General features: G+C 34.5%; 1 protein-coding gene across 3 annotated transcripts in view; it reads left to right on the forward strand.

Annotated features, from left to right (window-relative positions):
- The window catches only part of TBCK (TBC1 domain containing kinase), a 343,431-nt gene that overhangs the window by 54,659 nt on the left and 270,573 nt on the right, over positions 1-18,199 (forward strand). The window contains exons 3-6 of one of the 3 annotated variants that reach the window (XM_006869331.1): positions 7,028-7,142; positions 8,915-8,988; positions 13,579-13,720; positions 17,136-17,196. In XM_006869331.1, the coding sequence (XP_006869393.1) occupies positions 7,028-7,142; positions 8,915-8,988; positions 13,579-13,720; positions 17,136-17,196 (392 nt within the window). The remainder of the gene's footprint in view (positions 1-7,027; positions 7,143-8,914; positions 8,989-13,578; positions 13,721-17,135; positions 17,197-18,199) is intronic. The other 2 variants (XM_006869332.1, XM_006869333.1) reach the window with 2 other exon arrangements.

Raw genomic sequence — 18,199 nt, forward strand, 5'->3', positions numbered from 1 at the left:
AAAAAAAAAAAAAAATCTCATGACCAATGTTTCCAGCTGTATTAAAGACAAAAAGAAAGCAAAATCCCACAAAAACTGATTCTTCCTCTCCTCATTCTAGACCATAACATTATTTTCTTTTCCTACATATCTGTGTTCTATGTTTTAAAATAATATTTAAATTTAAATGTTAAGAATACAAAGGGACAGAAAAGCAAGCATTATTTACTGTCTGGCTGAAACAAGAATACTGAGTCTATTAATTTCAATTCACATATAGTCACAAGTAATAAATGAAAGAGTATGTCATGAGCTTTAGCTTTATGTTTAAATTTTTAAAGCTGATTTAGGTTCATGTGCTCATCATGATTTTTAGCATGAATGTGATTTTGACATACAAGATTTTTTATATTGTGTCTTACAATTAAAATGTAGAAGCACAGTACCAAAAAATAGAATGTGCAGTCTTTGTTCAGCTATTTCAAAACTGTTTTAATGGAAAAATCATTTTAAAGGTTTAATTTCATGAAAGACATCTTTATTGGAGTAGTGTGCAGCTGAGGTCCTCTAGTGGTTTAACTAAGTATGGCAACAGCTCTTAAGAATTTATGAACTACGAGTATGCGTGCATGATAGAAAAAGAACTAAGGAGAACAAGGACAAGATAATCTACTTTTAAAGTTCACTTGTAGGGCCAAATGACCTCAGAGGAACTATGTCCTTATGTTTGGTTGTTGTTAAAAAATCCAAAGGAAAGTTTTTATTTTTAAAAAGGCAAGGGGTGAGGTGTGCTTTATACATTAGTCTAAATTTATTGTTGTTGTTAAGTGTTGTCCAGTTGGTTCCAATTCATAGCAACCTTGTATAAGGCTCCCAATGAACAGCTGGTGGACTTGACCTTTCAGTTAAAAATACAGTGCCGATCCTACAGTGCAATATTACTTCTGTAATATAGGTTAAAAATAAAATTTGCTTTAAATTTCTAAATTTCACCATTTATACAGGTTTTTTTTTTTTTTAATGTTCATGAAAACCAGTTCAACTCTGTTAATTGAAATTATTCCTCTTTCATACATATTCTACTTGCTCAAAAGTAACTGGTGACACTTTAATGTGGGAGAAACTATTTGCTAAAGAAGTACAGTACTAAAAGATCTGTTTGAATAGAATTATTTTAAAATAATAATCTTTATTGGGCTTTAAAAAATACAGTTCATGGAGGATTAACACTGAACTGCAAACATCAAAAATTCAGTAGTTCAAACCCACCAGCTGCTCCTCAGAACCAACTCGACAACAGTTAACAACAACAACATCAAAGTTTTGCTTCATTTAAAAATATGACTGACAACCCAAACTACTGGAAATCTGAGGGAAAAATAGTTTGAGAGAAAGAGAGTGGTCAAGAAAGAAAATATAGTAAAGACAAAACAAACCAGCAACAAAAATGCTTATTACAGAGGAAATGAAGATAATGCTTTTACTTTTTTTAAGCTTTTTATTGTGAATTGAATGAAAGTTTACAAACCAGATCATCAATTATACATTAAAAATCATACTCTTTGTTTCCTCTCAATGATGGCAGTTCTCTCCGTGGTACAACAGTCATCTTGCTTCTTCCTTATGACTCCCATCTCTATTCTGCCTGTCTTACCATCCCTTCTGACCTTTGTCCTTAGGTGCATGTTGCCCCTTTGATTTTAGGAGAGTGACCATTCCGTCATCATTCAGTGAGCATACCTTACTAGTGTTGGTCCCTCTATATACCTGTCTACTGCTTGTCTGGAAGCTGGTCCACAAGGGTGAGTTCGTGAAGGGTGGTTGACAGCCATCTTCTCAGGTTCCGCCAGTCTTTCTGACCAGTAAGCCTGGTGTGTATTATTTTATTCATAATTTTGAATTTTCCCCCTGATATTTCTGCTGCTCTATCCAGGACCTGCTGATGTGATCCCTTTCAGAGTAGACAGTAGTGGTAGTTGGGCACCGTCCACTTCTGATCTCAGAGTGTGGAGACTGATGTTCACACATTCTATTAGTCTCTTACAATAATTGATTCCAAGCATCTTTAATTCTCATCTCTCTTCTTTCTTCTGCACCTGGAGAGACCAATAGCTGAAACTTAGAGCCACTTTGAGCTTTTAATATCCCAGATGCTACTCATCAAAGCAGATGCTACTCATCTTCAGCTTCAGTTTGAATTTGCATATGAGCAGTTGTTGGTCTGTTCCACAATCTGGCCCTGCCCTTGTTTTGTATTCCATCTGGTGAGGTCCATGTGTGTAATCATCTCTTATGCTATCTAAAGAAGGTATTTGAAATGAACAAATCATTTGTTTTGCAGAATTCTATCATACAATCTCCAGCATCATTTTTATCACCAAGGCCATATTTGCCGACTACTCATCCTACCTCCTTGCTCCCAACCTTTGCATTCCAGTCACCAGTAATGATCAATATTTCTTGATTGCATGTTTGATCAATTTCAGATTGCCGGAGTTGGTAGAAGCTACTAGTGTCCTACTCATATTTCTTGTGTATCTATACTAAGTAGAGGCATTGATGGGTCATAAGGTTATTCTGTTTTAAACTTCCTGAGGAATTGCCATTGCCATTTTCCAGAGTGGTTGAACCATTTTATAGTCCAACCAGCAGTGTAAGAGGTCCTAGTCTCTCCACACCCTTGCTAACATTTTTTATTTTCTGTGTTTTTCAATTTTGCTGTTATTGTTACTGTGAGATGACACCTTATTGTTGTTTTGATTTGTATCCCTCTATTGGCTAATGATTGTGAACATTTCTTCATTTATTTGTTGGCTGCCTGGATGTCTTCCTTGGTGAAGTATCTGTTCATGTCCTGTGCCCAGTATTTAATTGGGTTGTATATTGTTTTGCTGTAGTTTTCTATAAATATTAGAAACTAGTCCCTTGTCTTGTATGCCATTGGAAAATTCTTTTTTTCCAGCTTGTGGGCTGGCTTTTTACTCTTTTAGTGAGATCTTTTGATAAACAGAATTTTCTAATTTTCAGGAGGTCCCAGTCATCTATTTGCTTTTTACTGCTTTAGTGTTTATGTAACTTTGGATAGTGTGTATGTACCATTTATTAGAGCCCCTAAGTTTGTCTCCAGTTTTTAATTGATGACTTTATAGTTCTGGGTTTTACATTTAGGTCTTTAATTGATGTTGACTTTGTTTTTGTATATGGCATGAGGTGGGAGTCTCTGCAACTATACTTAGTGCTCTTTTTGCTTTGTAATTGTCCTGAGTATGCATTCATATTTCTGAATCCCTATTTTCAGTCCTGTAGCTTTGTTCTACTTTAGATACTTACATATGTAGACTGAACTCTGAGTGGTGTTGCCATGTATGTCAATCTCTGGCTGTTGTCTGCTGCTGTTAGTTCTCAGTCTAAAGACCTTCTTGTAGTATTTTTTTGTAAATCTGGCTTTGATTTATAAAGTCCTTTAATTTCTGTTTATCTGAAATGTTCACATTTCACCATCATATTTGAAGACAGCTTTGCTGCTTATATAATCCCTGGTTACCAGTTTTTTGTTTTTGTTTTAGTTTTTTTCTCTCAGGGTTTTACATATGTCTCTCCATTGCCTCCTTGCCTGCATGGTTTCCGTTAAGAAATCAGAACTTAGTCTTATTGGTTTTCCTTTGTAGGTAACGTTTCATTTTTCCTGAGCTACTCTCAGGATTCTTTTATTCTTATCTTTGATTTTGGAGAGTTTGACTGTGATATACCTTGATAATTTTCTTTGGGGGAATCTATCCTGTTTGTAGTTAGTTCTTCTTCTTTAATGCTTATCTTTTCATCTTTGATGATGTTAGACAAATTTTCTTCCAACAGATCTTCAACTATCTTTTCTGTGGTTTTCTTTGTCTCTTCTTGCTCTCCAGCTTTGATCACCCATAGTTATACCTCTTCATACTGTACTACATGAATTGTAGGCTTTCTTCAGATTTTTTTCTTTCTTTTTTTCTGATTGTTCTTCTAGCTTGCTAGTATCGAAAGATTTATCTTCTAGCTCACTAATTTTTGTCTCCATTGATTGAAACCTATTCCTTTGCCCTTTTAATGTATGGTCCATTTTGGATATCTTAGAATTAGTCTTCTAGATTTCTGTTTGCAAGTTTTATATTGTCTCCAATCCTTATCTATTTTGTTTGATTATTCCTTAGCACTTTTCTGAATTTTTCCTTGCTTTCCTCAACCTTTCTGCCAATAGTTTGAAGGTAACTAAATATCATTTATGCAAGTCCATGATCTCTTTTACCTAAGAAACATTTTCTAGGTCAGCTTCTTGGTCGTTTGAGCTACTCTGTCTTTATTTTTCATGTGAACAGAGATTGTTGCTTTAGAGGTATTATAGTGTTGTTGTACTTGAATTAAGTTAATAAATGTATGCTGATGTAGTCTTAGGTTCTGGTGGTTGTGATCAAAAGATGAGCTTTTGCACTGTTCTTTGTTTGCTGTTCATGTATTTCAGTTCAGTTTGAATTTAACTGGTGTTGCTTGTTGTCATTGATCCAGTGTATAGCAGCTGATATGATTCTAGTCTAATTGGAGAGTATAGTGGTTATGAGTTGGTCTGGTAATCTCAAGATCAGAAGCTTGAAACTACCAGTGGTTCTGCAAGAGAAAGATGAAGCTTTATGCTTCCATAAAGGTTTACAACCTTTGAAACCCTGTATAGAGTCACTATGAATCAGAACCGATTCCATAGCACATAACCACCACCACCACAAGAGGTTATGGCTGTGGTTGGGCTGTATGGCCGCAGTTACTCTTTCCTGTCATGTGAGGCAAGAAAACACTCCCATAAAAGAAAAGGAAAACAAACAAAACCATCAAACAATAGCAAAAAAATAAGTGGAATGCTTCTTTGCCATTTACTGGCCTCTTGCCTTCACAGTTGCCTGAGAAATTTCAAGATGGTCCCCACCATTCCTCTCTGAACAATAACTAATCTTATTTTTCTTCTTCTTCTTTTCCCTTTTTCTCTATCCCATATGTAACCAACTGCCCCAAACTTTTCTCTTCCCTCCTTAGTACTTAAATTACTCTACTAAGAACAGCACCACACCAGAACTCTTACATTGTATTAGCTTTCTTTTATCCCATTGTAAAATTTGATAATGTAAAAGTAATATGCTAATGAAAACTAGGAGTTGGGATAAGAAAATAAAGAATTTTGATCTTTTCCTTCTTTCTTGTCTTCTCAATCACTTTTTGCTTTCTTCATGTATGATATTCTTGATGTCATCTCACAATTCCTCTGGTCTTTGGTCTTTAGTGTTTAATGTATCAAATCCATTCTTCAGATGATCTCTAAATTCAGGTAGGATATATTTAAGGTCATATTTTGGCTCTCGTAGACTTGTTTTCATTTTCTTCAGCTTCAGTTTGAATTTGCATATGAGTAATTGATGGTCTCTTCCACAGTCTGCCCCTGACCTTGTTTTCACTGATGATATGTAGCTTTCCATCATCTCTTTCCCCAGATGTAGTCAATTTGATTTCTATATATTCCATCTGGTGAGATCCATGTGTATAGTCTCTTATGATGTCTAAAGAAGGTATTTGAAATGAACAAATCCTTGATTTTGCAGAATTCTATCATGCGTTCTCCAGTATCATTTCTATTACCAAGGCCATATTTTCCAACTACCGATCCTTCCTCTTTGCTCCCAACCTTTGCATTCCAATCACCAATAATGATCAATATGTCATGATTGCATGTTTGATCAATTTCAGATTGGGTGGTACGTTAATTTGAATAATAGTGGTATTAACTGGGCTTCCCTGTAGGCGCATGGATATTATCCTATCACAGACAGCGTTGGATCTCACGGCTGATCTGGATATGTTCTTTTTGATGGTGAATGCAACACCATTCCTCTTCAATTTGTCATTCCTGTCATAGGTGTACCTCATAGGCACACAGATATTATCCGAGCACAGTCAGCATTATACTTCAAGGTAGATCTTGAAATGTCCTTTATGATGATGAATGAGATGTCATTCGTCTTCAATTTGTCATTGCCGGTATAGTAAACCTTGAGATTGTTAGATTCAAAATGGCCAATACCAGTTCATTTCAGCTCACTAATGTCTAGGATATGAATGTTTATGTGTTCCATTTCATTTAGATTATTTCCAACTTTCCTAGACTTATATTTCATACATTTCATGTTCAGATTATTAGTGGAGTTTTACAGCTGTTTCTCTTTATTTTGAGTTGTGTTCCATAAGCAAATGAAGGTCCCGAGGGCTTTACTCCATGTGTGTCATCATGGTCAACTCTACTTTGAGGAGGTAGCTCTTCCCCATATATTTTGAGTACCTCCCAACCTAGAGCTCATCTTCCGGAGCTTATATTTGATAATATTCTGGTATTCTTTGTTATGTTTCAATATTGAATGCTCTGGTGCTGACAGTGCTTCACTACTATTCATAAGGTTGTCAGTGACTGCGTATTCACAAGTAGTCTGTGTTTCCTTCTTTCTACATTGTCTTTATCAGGAAGTTTACCTAAAACCTGTCCACCATGGGTGACCCTGCTGTTGTTTAAAATAAACCACATAGCATAGCTTCCATAATCATGCAACTCACAAGCCACCATTGTATGACCAACTGACAGATGAGTGGTGGCAGTGAACCTATCAACAAAGAAAACCCTTAGGAGGAATTTCATTCTCTAACACATGGAGTCACCAGGAATCATACTTCTAGGGCAAATGATTTTGTTGGTTGTTTTTTAAAATAAATATTGTATCACCAAAATTCAAGTCCCTTCCTGAAAAGAACAAATGCTACTAGTTGTGTAACCTTAACAAACTCTGAGATCTTTGTCAGATCATTTCTGTTGTAATCAGAAATTCTAAAATATGTACAAGTGGATATTTTCTAAAAAGTATAGATACTATTTTCCATGATTTAATGTATATCTCTTTTCTTTTGTGCTTTGTCCTCATTTCATTCTTTAATCGAGTTCTATATCTGCTTTCTAACTGATCTGTGTTTTTTGTTTTCTTTATAGCTATTCGAAGGTTTTATGTATAGCATTTGAGGTACTTCAGGGCTTGCAGTATATGAACAAACATGGAATAGTTCACCGTGCACTGTGCCCTCATAATATTCTTTTGGACCAAAAGGTAAGTGTCAAGTGATATAATAAGTTAATGTTTATTAATTGAGGCTGGATGGTTCTTAAATCAGGCTTACTCATTTAATTAGAGGGGCCTGACATTGAGAATGTTTAAGAATCTTCATATTGCGAAGAGTGTGAAAGTGGTATCCTTGTGGTTGTTAGAAAATCATGACCATTTAAATTGTATAAATCCATGTGTCTTTCATACATTCTCCCTTTCCCCAAGCCTATTTTATAAATTTCATGTTTTATTTTTCCCTTCACACTTGTTTTTTTGTGATGACTTCCAAGTCTTACCTCTTTAAATTAGCTTTATTGCTTTTGAAATTATTTAGATAAAATATTTTTTCTTAGAAACTTATTTTCATTGTGCTTTCTCTTTGTTCATCTTTTCCCCCTTTTCCATTTACTTTTAGTAATCAGCTGTTGGTACCTAGCATCCTTTTATATTGGAGTGCTACTGCTTTACTTGGGAATCTTATTGGAGTTTAATAAGGAGTTATGGTTAAGTGCCATGGAGCAGGCTCTTACTCACAACCATCATGTATAGGGTGTCTGAGGCTGTAAATCTTCACAGGAGCAGAAAGCCTCATCTTTTTCCTGAGGAGCAGCTGATGGGATCAAACCACCAACCTTGTGGTTTGCAGTCCAGTGCGTAGCCTACAGAATTACCACATTCCTTAATATGTAGCTAAACAGTACTTTTAAAAGAATTGTGAAATATTTTTAGGTATAATGTAGTTTTATTCTTCCTTCTTAATAAGCATATAAAAAGTTTTTAGGAATTTATTTCCTGGAAATTTTTTTCTGTATCTGTAGGATTATCTCTTTCCTCTGATTGTAACTTTCAATGAAGCTACTTTATGATATTAAAAATCACACAAAAAATGCTTATTCATTTCAGATTGATTCTGAAATTTTTTTAAAAATATAAATACGTTGTAATGCTGGAAAATAAAGTTCTTGGAAGAAAACAAACTGACCAATTTTCAATTAACTTAATTTTTTATAGAAGCATTTAAGAGGCTAAAAACTTAAGAGACATATGAAATTTTTATTTCAGAATATTACACTTAGAATAATATGTTTTTTCTCAAACCATACAAAAAATTATTGGAAATCTAGAAGACTTAATCAAAATCTTGAAGATTTTTGAACTGATGTTTTCAAATTGCTTTAAAGGACTCCTATGTCAGTGTTAAAGTTTATTACATTAGGATTTAACTTGCAACTTCCTGAAAAGAAAAATTCTTTTGTGGAAATTACTGCAAATATTCTAACCAAGGACTCTTCCTCCCCATCCCCTAAAAAAGAGAGAGAACATTTTTTATTTATCAAAAAGGCTTCAATAATATAACATAAATAACCAATATTTCTAAGAAAAAAAATATATGTACATACTTGCAGTTCAAACACACCAGCCACTCCTTGGAAACCCTGTACAGGGCCACTATGAGTCAGAACCGACTCAACGGCACTTAACAACAACAACATACATACGTATGGAGTATAAAGCAGAATTTAAATGTTGACATAGATTTTATGATAAAATTATGGTAAAATAATTGTTTTTAGTGTTTTTACAATGCTTTTCTAATTTATAAAATATATAATAACTCTTGTTTCTGGTTGTTGTTAAGTGCCATCGAGCCAGTTCTTACTCATAGTGACCCTGTAAAGGGTTTGAACAACAAACCTTGCTATTCAAATTGGCCTTACTGTCTAATGCATTATACATAGCGCCATTCAGATATTTTGTGTTGTTTTTTATTTTAGGGGCATATTAAATTGGCTAAATTTGGACTTTATCACATGACAGCTCATGGTGATGATGTTGATTTCCCAATTGGGTAAGAATATCTTTTATTTTGAGCTCTATCTCTAACTTTTTAAACTTTTAAAAAGTATATTTTGCTAGTTTTAATAATGCTTTCTTATTCTAAAAACAGCTTTTCTGTACTAATACATCTTAATTTACAATTTATTTTTTAAAGACTAGCAGTGAGTTTTTCCCAGTATCCTAAAGATCCCTTCATTGCTGAGCCTTCATGGGGTTGGCAGAGAGGCTAAGAAATGTTTGATCATCCATTTATCATGCTTACTAATTAACTATTTCAAATAGAGTTAGATATTTATAAGGTAGTAGTGGTTACGAGTTGGGCTGCTAACCTCAAGGTCAGCAGTGTGATACTACCAGTGGTTTCGCAGGAGAAAGATGAGGCTTTCTGCTCCGGTAAAGATTTACAGCCTCGAAAACCCTCTACGGGGTCGCTATGGGTAGGAACCGACTCTACAGCACTTAACACCACCACCACCTCTTGTTATAATACATAGAGTTCATATACTTTTGGAGTCCTGGTGTGGTGCTGTGGGTTATTGCGCCAGACTGCAAAGCCATTTGAACTGCAAGGTTTTCAGTTCAAGCTCACCAGCTGCTCCTTCGGAACCCTATATAGAGTCGCTATGGGTCTGAATCGACTCGATGGCACTTCACAGCAACAACAAAGTTCATTAGATTTTCATATAATAACAATGCATATGCATCGAGAGAAAGAAAAATCACTTTCATATTATTTTCCATGTAAGCTTTGTAAGTTTAATTTCCTGTTGTCTAAGACCGAATGGTATATGAAATCAGTTTGAGTTATACTAGATATCAGAGTTAATAGTGTAAATTCCATACCTGAAAATCTATATTTAATTTTGGAAGAGTTCATTAGATTACTGCTGATATGGAGAATAAGAGGCGTACATTATTTCCCTTTACCCCTAAATACTTCAATTTGTATTTCCTAAAATAAGGAATTTTTTTACATAGCCACAGTAAAATGAACAAAATTGAGAAATCAATATTGATACAATATTACATATTATCTAATCTCAGGACTTTACTTGCATGTTTTCATCTGTTCTTGGTTCTTTTTAACATTACCCCGTGCTCTTTGGACTTTCTAAAATCAGTTCTATCAGTAATTACTGAGAATTGTGGCATAGAGTCATATGATGTTACTTTTTTTTTGTAGAAGCAGAAAATGCTGAAAGAAATGACATAAACTAACAAATCTCTCATTTACATGTTGCTCTTATATCTTTTAATTGAGAATGTAGGTTTCTTTTGTAAAATTTTCATTTACTAAGGTATTTTATGAACAATAAAAAGACCCCCATCTTCAAATATATAAATTTATACAGTCTTTTATTAAGTATTAAACAGGAATAAAAACTAGACACAAGTCAACATATATCACATCAGGTGAAGGAAACCATTAATATGATGTCATGATGGAATCCATAGTTCTGCCTCATCATGGTGAATTTATATAGAACACAGAGAACAAAGGAATCTCCTCCAGCATCTATGATTGACAGCACCATTGCATCACATATGTAGTCATGTGTGTATAGCAGTAGGTAGAGAACTATTATAAATGGGAAAGCTTACAGATGGCCTCTGAGTCCCTTGGAGAATGAAGTTACAACCAGTAGACTATTGTAGCCATAAGGGATTTTCCCAGGAGATTTCCTGTGAGGGATTCTCTGTTCTTCCTGCAGCAGCTGGGGAAATGAACCCAAACTCCCCTTCAAATACACTCTGCTTCATACTTTGGCAATTCAGTCATCAGAGGTACATGAGGTACTCAAGATAAATTGGTATCTAAACACTTAAATCAAGCAAGGCACAAGATAGAATTAAGCTTTGCTTGGTTAGAGTCATTTGCAGTCAACAAGCTTTCAGATTTCAAGCTTGAAAGCAGATATAACTGATAAACCTTAGATTATAGTAAATCTTTTAGCCATTCCTTCCTTTATTCACTCAGAACACATTTATTGAACACCATGCCTTTCTAGGTGCTAGATATTCAAAATGAATAACATAGGTTCCTGCCATTAAAAAATTCATTATATATTGAGAATTTTTTAATACCTTACTTAATGTTCATAAATATATAGTTTTACATATCAAAAGCTTACAGTCATAAGCAACAAATAATTCTTTTTGCAAGTCTAAAGCAATATTTTGTAAAGATTGTTTGCAATTTCCTATTTGTTTAAAATCTTGCTTTGAGTATAAGAAGTTCATACTAAACCTAGCTTCTTTGTCATATGTGATAATTGCCTTTTGATGTGGTTGCTGCTGCTTCCTTTTTTATCTACATCAGTTTGTTTTAAAGACAACTGTAAAAGCACAATGCAACCAAACATTACATACACTTACCACAGTTGAAGAAGAATTACTTTATGTTTTCAATTTCTGCTTCAAGGTGTTTTAGGTTTTAGTGTTGAGTAGAAGAAATGAGGTGATTTTTCTACAATGCACTTCAAGTACTCTAAAGAAGTACAGCTGAGTTTAGAAAGCTTAGACAGAAATGGTTTTGTTTTACCATTTGGTGTGGTTTTGCTTTGAAGGCTTAGACCCAAAGGGTCTTAACCAGAGAGTTTCAGAGAGAAAAATATGAAACATTAGCCAGGAAAAATAAGGTGATCAAACAGCTAAGTCCTGAAAGAAAGTATTTATACCAGAAGAAGCTTACAGTTGATTCAAAAGACAAATATTAAGAGAAAAGAAAGTAAAATGTTAACATCTGCTTCAAAATATTGTTAAGAGTTAGAAACTGGACATTCATTTCAGTTGGCCAGTAGCTTAATATGTGTAGAAACATTCAACAGATGCTAAAAGCTCTTTAAATTTATCACACCAGTCATACACACAGCAAATACTGTACCAAAGAAGAGAGCCTTGTTGAAAATGATTATCTGCAATGAAAGAACAATTCTAGGGTTTATTGTTTTCATTCATTTCTTGATTAAAAGGAAAACTAGAATTTTGTAGCAAGGACTACATCTGTGCTTCTAGAAATCATCAGTCTAAGTTTTTAATGAAATAATTTTGAAAAAGCATCGTTGCTTGAATTTTTCACTAACCATGTTAACATTTTAAATTTAGATGTGCTGGAAATAACTTACTTCAAAAGTAATAATTTGTCCTATGTCTTGGATAATGGTAAAATACAATACTATATTTTTGATACACTTTCCTTTTTTATAAGACATCTTTGTAGGTTTACTTTTAACAGTTTTGTGAGGTGTTATGTACCATTGAGTCTGTAAATAGAATGAAAAGACAACTCAAAAAGTGGTAGGAGATATTTCAACTCATAATCACTGGGAAAAAACAAGATTAATATCTAGAATTATAAAGAATTCCTTGCCTAACAATAATAATAATAATAAAATCCACAACTGCACAAGAAGAATTAGCCAAGTGCATTTTGACCGCTATCCTTGGCCCTGCTTGCAAGGTTCGCTCTTGAGCCTGGTAACTTGTATTTCAGAAGTGTTTTCATGATTCCATAACCTATAAAAGTGGTTTACTGGTTCTGTTTGTATAAATGATGTGTTTTATGCTTCTTGCCTAGAGGTCTGGAAGTTTGTTGCATGCTAGACAGAGGTTGCCAATGTGCCCACCCCCTAAGTATAAACTTTAGTCATTGGATCTTTAATGGACTTTCCAGGGTTGGAATATCAAACAGTATCTTGGGGGAGGAGAAATGCATGTTGTGTGGACCCTGATGAGAGAGAGTAGCTTGAAGAAGTTCACAGGTAGATTTCTCCAGACTCTGCCTCCTTTCCCCTTATATTCCAGCTTTCAGCCTTTTGGTGCCACCTCTAAAAATTTATCTATCAGCTATACATACATTTGTGGGAAACGGAATATTTATTTTTATTTCCACAATATATGATAGAAGAATGGAATTTCCAAAATATCCTTCATCCAAATTTGGGCAAATAAATTCCGTATATGCATACAATGAAATTCTTTGTATTTTTCAAAAATAATGAGGTAACTATTTATTCTTATAAAATGAACTGTAAAAGATAGTGTTAGGCTGCAGGGGTTGGAGGTAAAAGTATAGAATAGTGTATATAGGTTGCTACCTTATGAAGCAGTGCTGGTTAATGGATAAGTAGATACAGACATAAATATAACATGGATACATACATATACATACCTAGGGGGGAGAAATATCTTAGGAAGGACACAAAAATGTTTGGAAACAGATTATTGCTAAACTGGTCAATTGGGTGACTTTACAGAGAAAAGAGAGTTACTTTTTAATCTATATATTTTCAATCTGTATTTTATAATGTTTGTATTATTCAATAAAATTAATACTGTTTTAAAAAGTTAAAAATTTAATTTGAATAATAGTTCAATGCAAAGTCTTATGTCTAGGAATCAAAAATAAATAGGCAGTTTATTCTTGATTCCTTGACATAAAAATCTGTATTACAGTGGTTAGCTTAAATATTCCTAGCAATTGTTTAAGTGCATGCAACTTTTCTATAGAACTTATCACAAGTATGATGAAAATGTACTACTACTGGTTTCCCCATTGTTGAATATAGTAATTATCCATTATTTTAATGTATCTTTATAGGTATCCATCGTACTTAGCACCTGAGGTAATCGCACAAGGAATTTTCAAAACCACTGAACATATGCCAAGTGAAAAGCCATTACCTTCTGGCCCCAAATCAGATGTATGGTCTCTTGGAATCATTTTGTTTGAGCTTTGCATGGTATGTATAAGCAATAATATAAATTATTTATTTCTTGGGATAAGCTTTTTGGAAAGGAAAGTTATTTGTTAATAATGGGTTTTTACTTTGCATAGTAATTAGATATGACGAGAAAAAGCTTACATTTTTACTTCACTGTAAAAAAATAATTTTTAATTTTTTAGAGCTTTAATTTTTAATTGAGTCTTACTTTACATGGGACAACATTGGATTTGCTCTCAACCAATCATATTTTGTTTCATTGTAATGATTACAACCCCTTTCATGCACCATCGGTTAACAGTATTTGCCTTTATTCCCTCTTTTTTATTTTTTGATATGCACAAAAACACACAGTAATGTCTCATTGTTTAAGCAACCAAAGGGCACATTGTGCAAGCCAGTCTTGTGTAGCAGATTTGCCTAATGCAGTTCATCGTTTAATTTCTTGACTGCTGCTTCCATGAGTGTTGATGGTTGATCCAAGAAGAATAAAGTCCTTGACAACTTCAAACTTTTCTCTGTTGATAAGAATGTTGTTTCTTGGTCCAATGGTGAGGATTTTGTTTTCTTTACATTGAGATGTAATCCATATTGTAGGCTGTGGTCTTTGATCTTCATCAGTAAGTATTTTAAGTCCTCTTCACTTTCAGCAAGCAAGGTTGTATTATCTGCATATCACAGGTTGTTAATGAGTATTCCTCCAATCCTGATACCATATTTTTCTTCATATAACCCAGCTTCTTGGATGATTTGCTCAGCATACAGGCTGAATAAGTATGATGATGAAAGAATACACCCCTGTCACACACCTTTCCTAATTTTAAACCATTTGGTATTCCCGTGTTCTGTTTGAAGAACTGCTTCTTGGTCTATGTACAGGTTCCACATGAGAACAATTAAGCGTTCCATAATACTCATTCTTCACAATGTTGTCCATAGCTTGTTATGATCCACACAATCTAAAGCATTTGTGTAGTCAATAAAGCACAGGTAAACATATTTTAGTATTCTTTGCTTTTAGCCAAAATCCGTCTGACGTTAGTAGTTATATCCCTCATTCCACGTCCTCTTCTGAATACTTTAAAATTTACACTTATGTATTTTTTACATTCATATTCCAATATAATTTTTTTAAACAAAAATAAAATAATTATTGTTCCTTAGCAATATAATATGAATATCTATACAATGGATACACAGTATCAAAAACTGTGGTAATTCCCTTATAAAAAATACTGCCAGAGATGAGGACATGGAAAGAGGGAGAAGCTGAGGACTCTGGATTCATGGACAGAGACTGAGTGCTGGTGGGCAAGATGCAGGCTTGCTGAATGTACCCTTTGGTTGTTTAAATTATTATATATTGCTGAGTGTTTCTGTGTATATCCCCTCCAAAACCAACAACAACAAAACAGGGATGGGAAGCAAAGACTAGGCAAAAAGACTAAAAAGTTATATTGGAGCAGTATTACAGGAGACATTGAGTGCTAAATCAAGACATTTTTATTTAGTTACACAGGTAGTTCTCTACATACAATGGTGCTTCCCTTCCAACAGCGCCATTATAAATCAGTTCTAATATAAGTGGGATACTTTTTTCCTTTTTAAAAAATGTTTTCATTATTATTACATTTTATTATTAGTCTCTGTATTAATACAGTTTTTTAACATCTGTAAGTGAACATCTTAAACTGTTAGCATCAGCAAATTACGCATTGCAATATTGTACATAGTTGTTGTTGTTAAGTGGCATTGAGTTATTTCCAACTCCTAGTGACCCTGTAAAGGGTTTCCGAGGAGTGACTGGTGAGTTTGAATGGCCTACCTTGTGGTTCAAACCAACCTTGCAGTCCAGTGTTTTATTCCACAGCAAAACACCAGATGGTACAGGCGTACCTTGGTTTGGTTCCATACTACCACAATAAAGTAATATTCACAATAAAGTTACATTTTTTTTTGGTTTCCCAGTACATATACAAGTTATGTTTACACTATACCATATTATTGAATATGCAATAGAATTATGAAAGTTTGAAATAGTGTGAGAATTACCAAAAGTGAGGACATAATGTTGCAAAAATGGCACTAGTAGTATTGCTTGATGCAGAGTTGCCACAAACTTCACTTTGTAAAACACAGTATTTGTTAGGTGCACTAAACCAAAGCACAATTAAAACAAGGTATGTCTGTATAAAACACACACACATCTGTTACAATAATAACCAAAAATGATTGTAAGCACCGTTCATTGTAACTCAAATAGGTCGTAAGTAGAGGACTATCTGTATAAGGTTTAAAGAGCCATTGAGAGTATTTTAACTAGTTGTTAATGAAATCACACCGTCATTTTTAGGAGATTAATATAATGTGGCTCTGTGGGCTAATGTGTGCACTGTACAGCTAGGTTGCTTTGAACTGCAAGGTCAGAGGTTCAAGCTCACCATCTGATCCTTGGAAACCCTGTGCAGAGTCAGTACGTGTTGGAACTGACTCAATGGCACTTAACAACAACAACAATATGATGTTGTTATTGGGTGTCATGAAGTCGGTAACTACTCATAGTGACGCTTTGCACAACAAAACGAAACATTGCCCCGTTCCTGGGCTAACCTCACGACTGTTGCCACACTTGAGCCCACTGATAGTAGTGCAAAAGATTGAGAAGAGAGAGGATGGCGACCTTTTTTCATAAATGATAGTCCCATTTGTAGTTCCACTTTCAGAAGTCTTTAAGATTTAAAACAGTTTCAAAGTGTCTCTCTCTACATAAAAACCAGGCTATCTTCTTAAACCTCCAAGATCCATAGGTTAACAAACCTAGCTCCCCCAGTTGTGTGCCTGGAAGCACCCCATACTTTGTAAGTAAGCCTCTTGCCTAAAGTCACTCAGCTTTACTTGCTCAGGTGACTGGGAAGTCCCACTGTTCTGTCTGGTGTTCTGGCTCTTGGTCTGCTGCTGCTCTTCCTTGCCAATCCTCTGATACTCCTGTGATGTCGCAGCTTTCTGTCCCTGGGTCAAGGAGTTTCAATGCACAGGGATCTTGTGACCCAAAGGACAGGCTCCACTTCTGGCTTTTCTTCTCTGATGGTAGTGAGACCCCACTTCCTGCTTCTGAGATGACTCATTTTATACCCATGTTAAAGCTCCAAATTTTTACAATTGGAAGTCATTCAATCATTCACAACTGAATCATATCATCCTATCAGCATCTTCTTTCACCATCTCTTACCTAGACCCATCAGAAAAAGTCTTGTGATGTTATATTGTTAATTTGCTATTTCACCAATAATTGTTTTCTTTATTGAAGCTGACTTTAAAATTCCAATAAAAACTTCTGAAGAAACTCTCTTCTATGAAAAATTCTAGAAACACTTCATTGGTAAAAGAAATGAAAAATATGAAGATGTTAAGAACTTATTTTCTATTTTTATAGGGAAGAAAATTATTTCAGAGCTTGGATATTTCTGAAAGACTAAAATTTTTGCTTACTTTGGGTAAGTGTCATGAAATTGATGTATTATATTATCTTTCAACTCTAAATATTATGCTTAGTATCTGTTAGTAAACATGCATATTATGGATGTGTTTGGCAATAATGAAAACCCTGAAATATCTCCATTTTCTTTAAATTTCTAATTATCAATGTTGTTATTGTTGTTGTTATGTGCCATCAACTTGGTTCAGATCCACAGTGACCCTGTACAGGTTTTCCAAGGAGCTGCTGGTGAGCTTGAACCACTGACCTTGTGTTGAAACCAACTTTGCAGTCCAGTGCATTAACCTACAGTGGGTAGGCAAGCATGAATAGGGCATCCTACTGAAAAATTATAGTTGTTGTTGTTGTTAAGTACTATCAAGTCATTTCTGACTTATAGCGACCCTGTATAGGGTTTCCTATGAATGGCTGATGAGTTTTGAGCCACTGATCTTGCGATTCAAACTGACCTTGTGATTCAGTGCTTATCCTTCAGTGCCACACTGGAACTTCAAATATTATAGTAAACGTTTCTTTATATTATAAGGAACTGTAAACTAGATGGTGGTAATCTTAGCTTTGTATTCTAGTCAAGTAAACTGATAGTTTACTTGACTAGAATACAAATAAAAAAATTTTTTTTTTCTTACAGTGAAGTATAGAGCTATTATAAATTTGGAGTGCTGGTGTGGTGCTGTGGGTTAATGTGTTGGACTGCAAAGTCGGTTGGAACTGCAAATTTACCGCCCACTTTCTGAAACTCTTATCTATACAGGGTTGCTATGGGTCAGAACAGACTTTATGGCACTTACACAACAATACTATAGCTATTAGGGAGTCATGGAGATTAGTATAGGCTAACCTATACTTTAAATGCCCAGATAAATGTATGTATTCTCCAAATTATATATGTTGTTCTTTTTGTTGTTAAATGCTGTTGTATTGGGTCTGAATTATAGTGACCCTGTACGGGGTTACTTAAGAGGCGTTTTGAACTACCACTCTTTTTTTTTTTTTTTTTT

This window comes from Chrysochloris asiatica, unplaced genomic scaffold (assembly GCF_000296735.1).
Source record: "Chrysochloris asiatica unplaced genomic scaffold, ChrAsi1.0 scaffold00129, whole genome shotgun sequence".
Lineage (NCBI taxonomy): Eukaryota > Metazoa > Chordata > Mammalia > Afrosoricida > Chrysochloridae > Chrysochloris > Chrysochloris asiatica.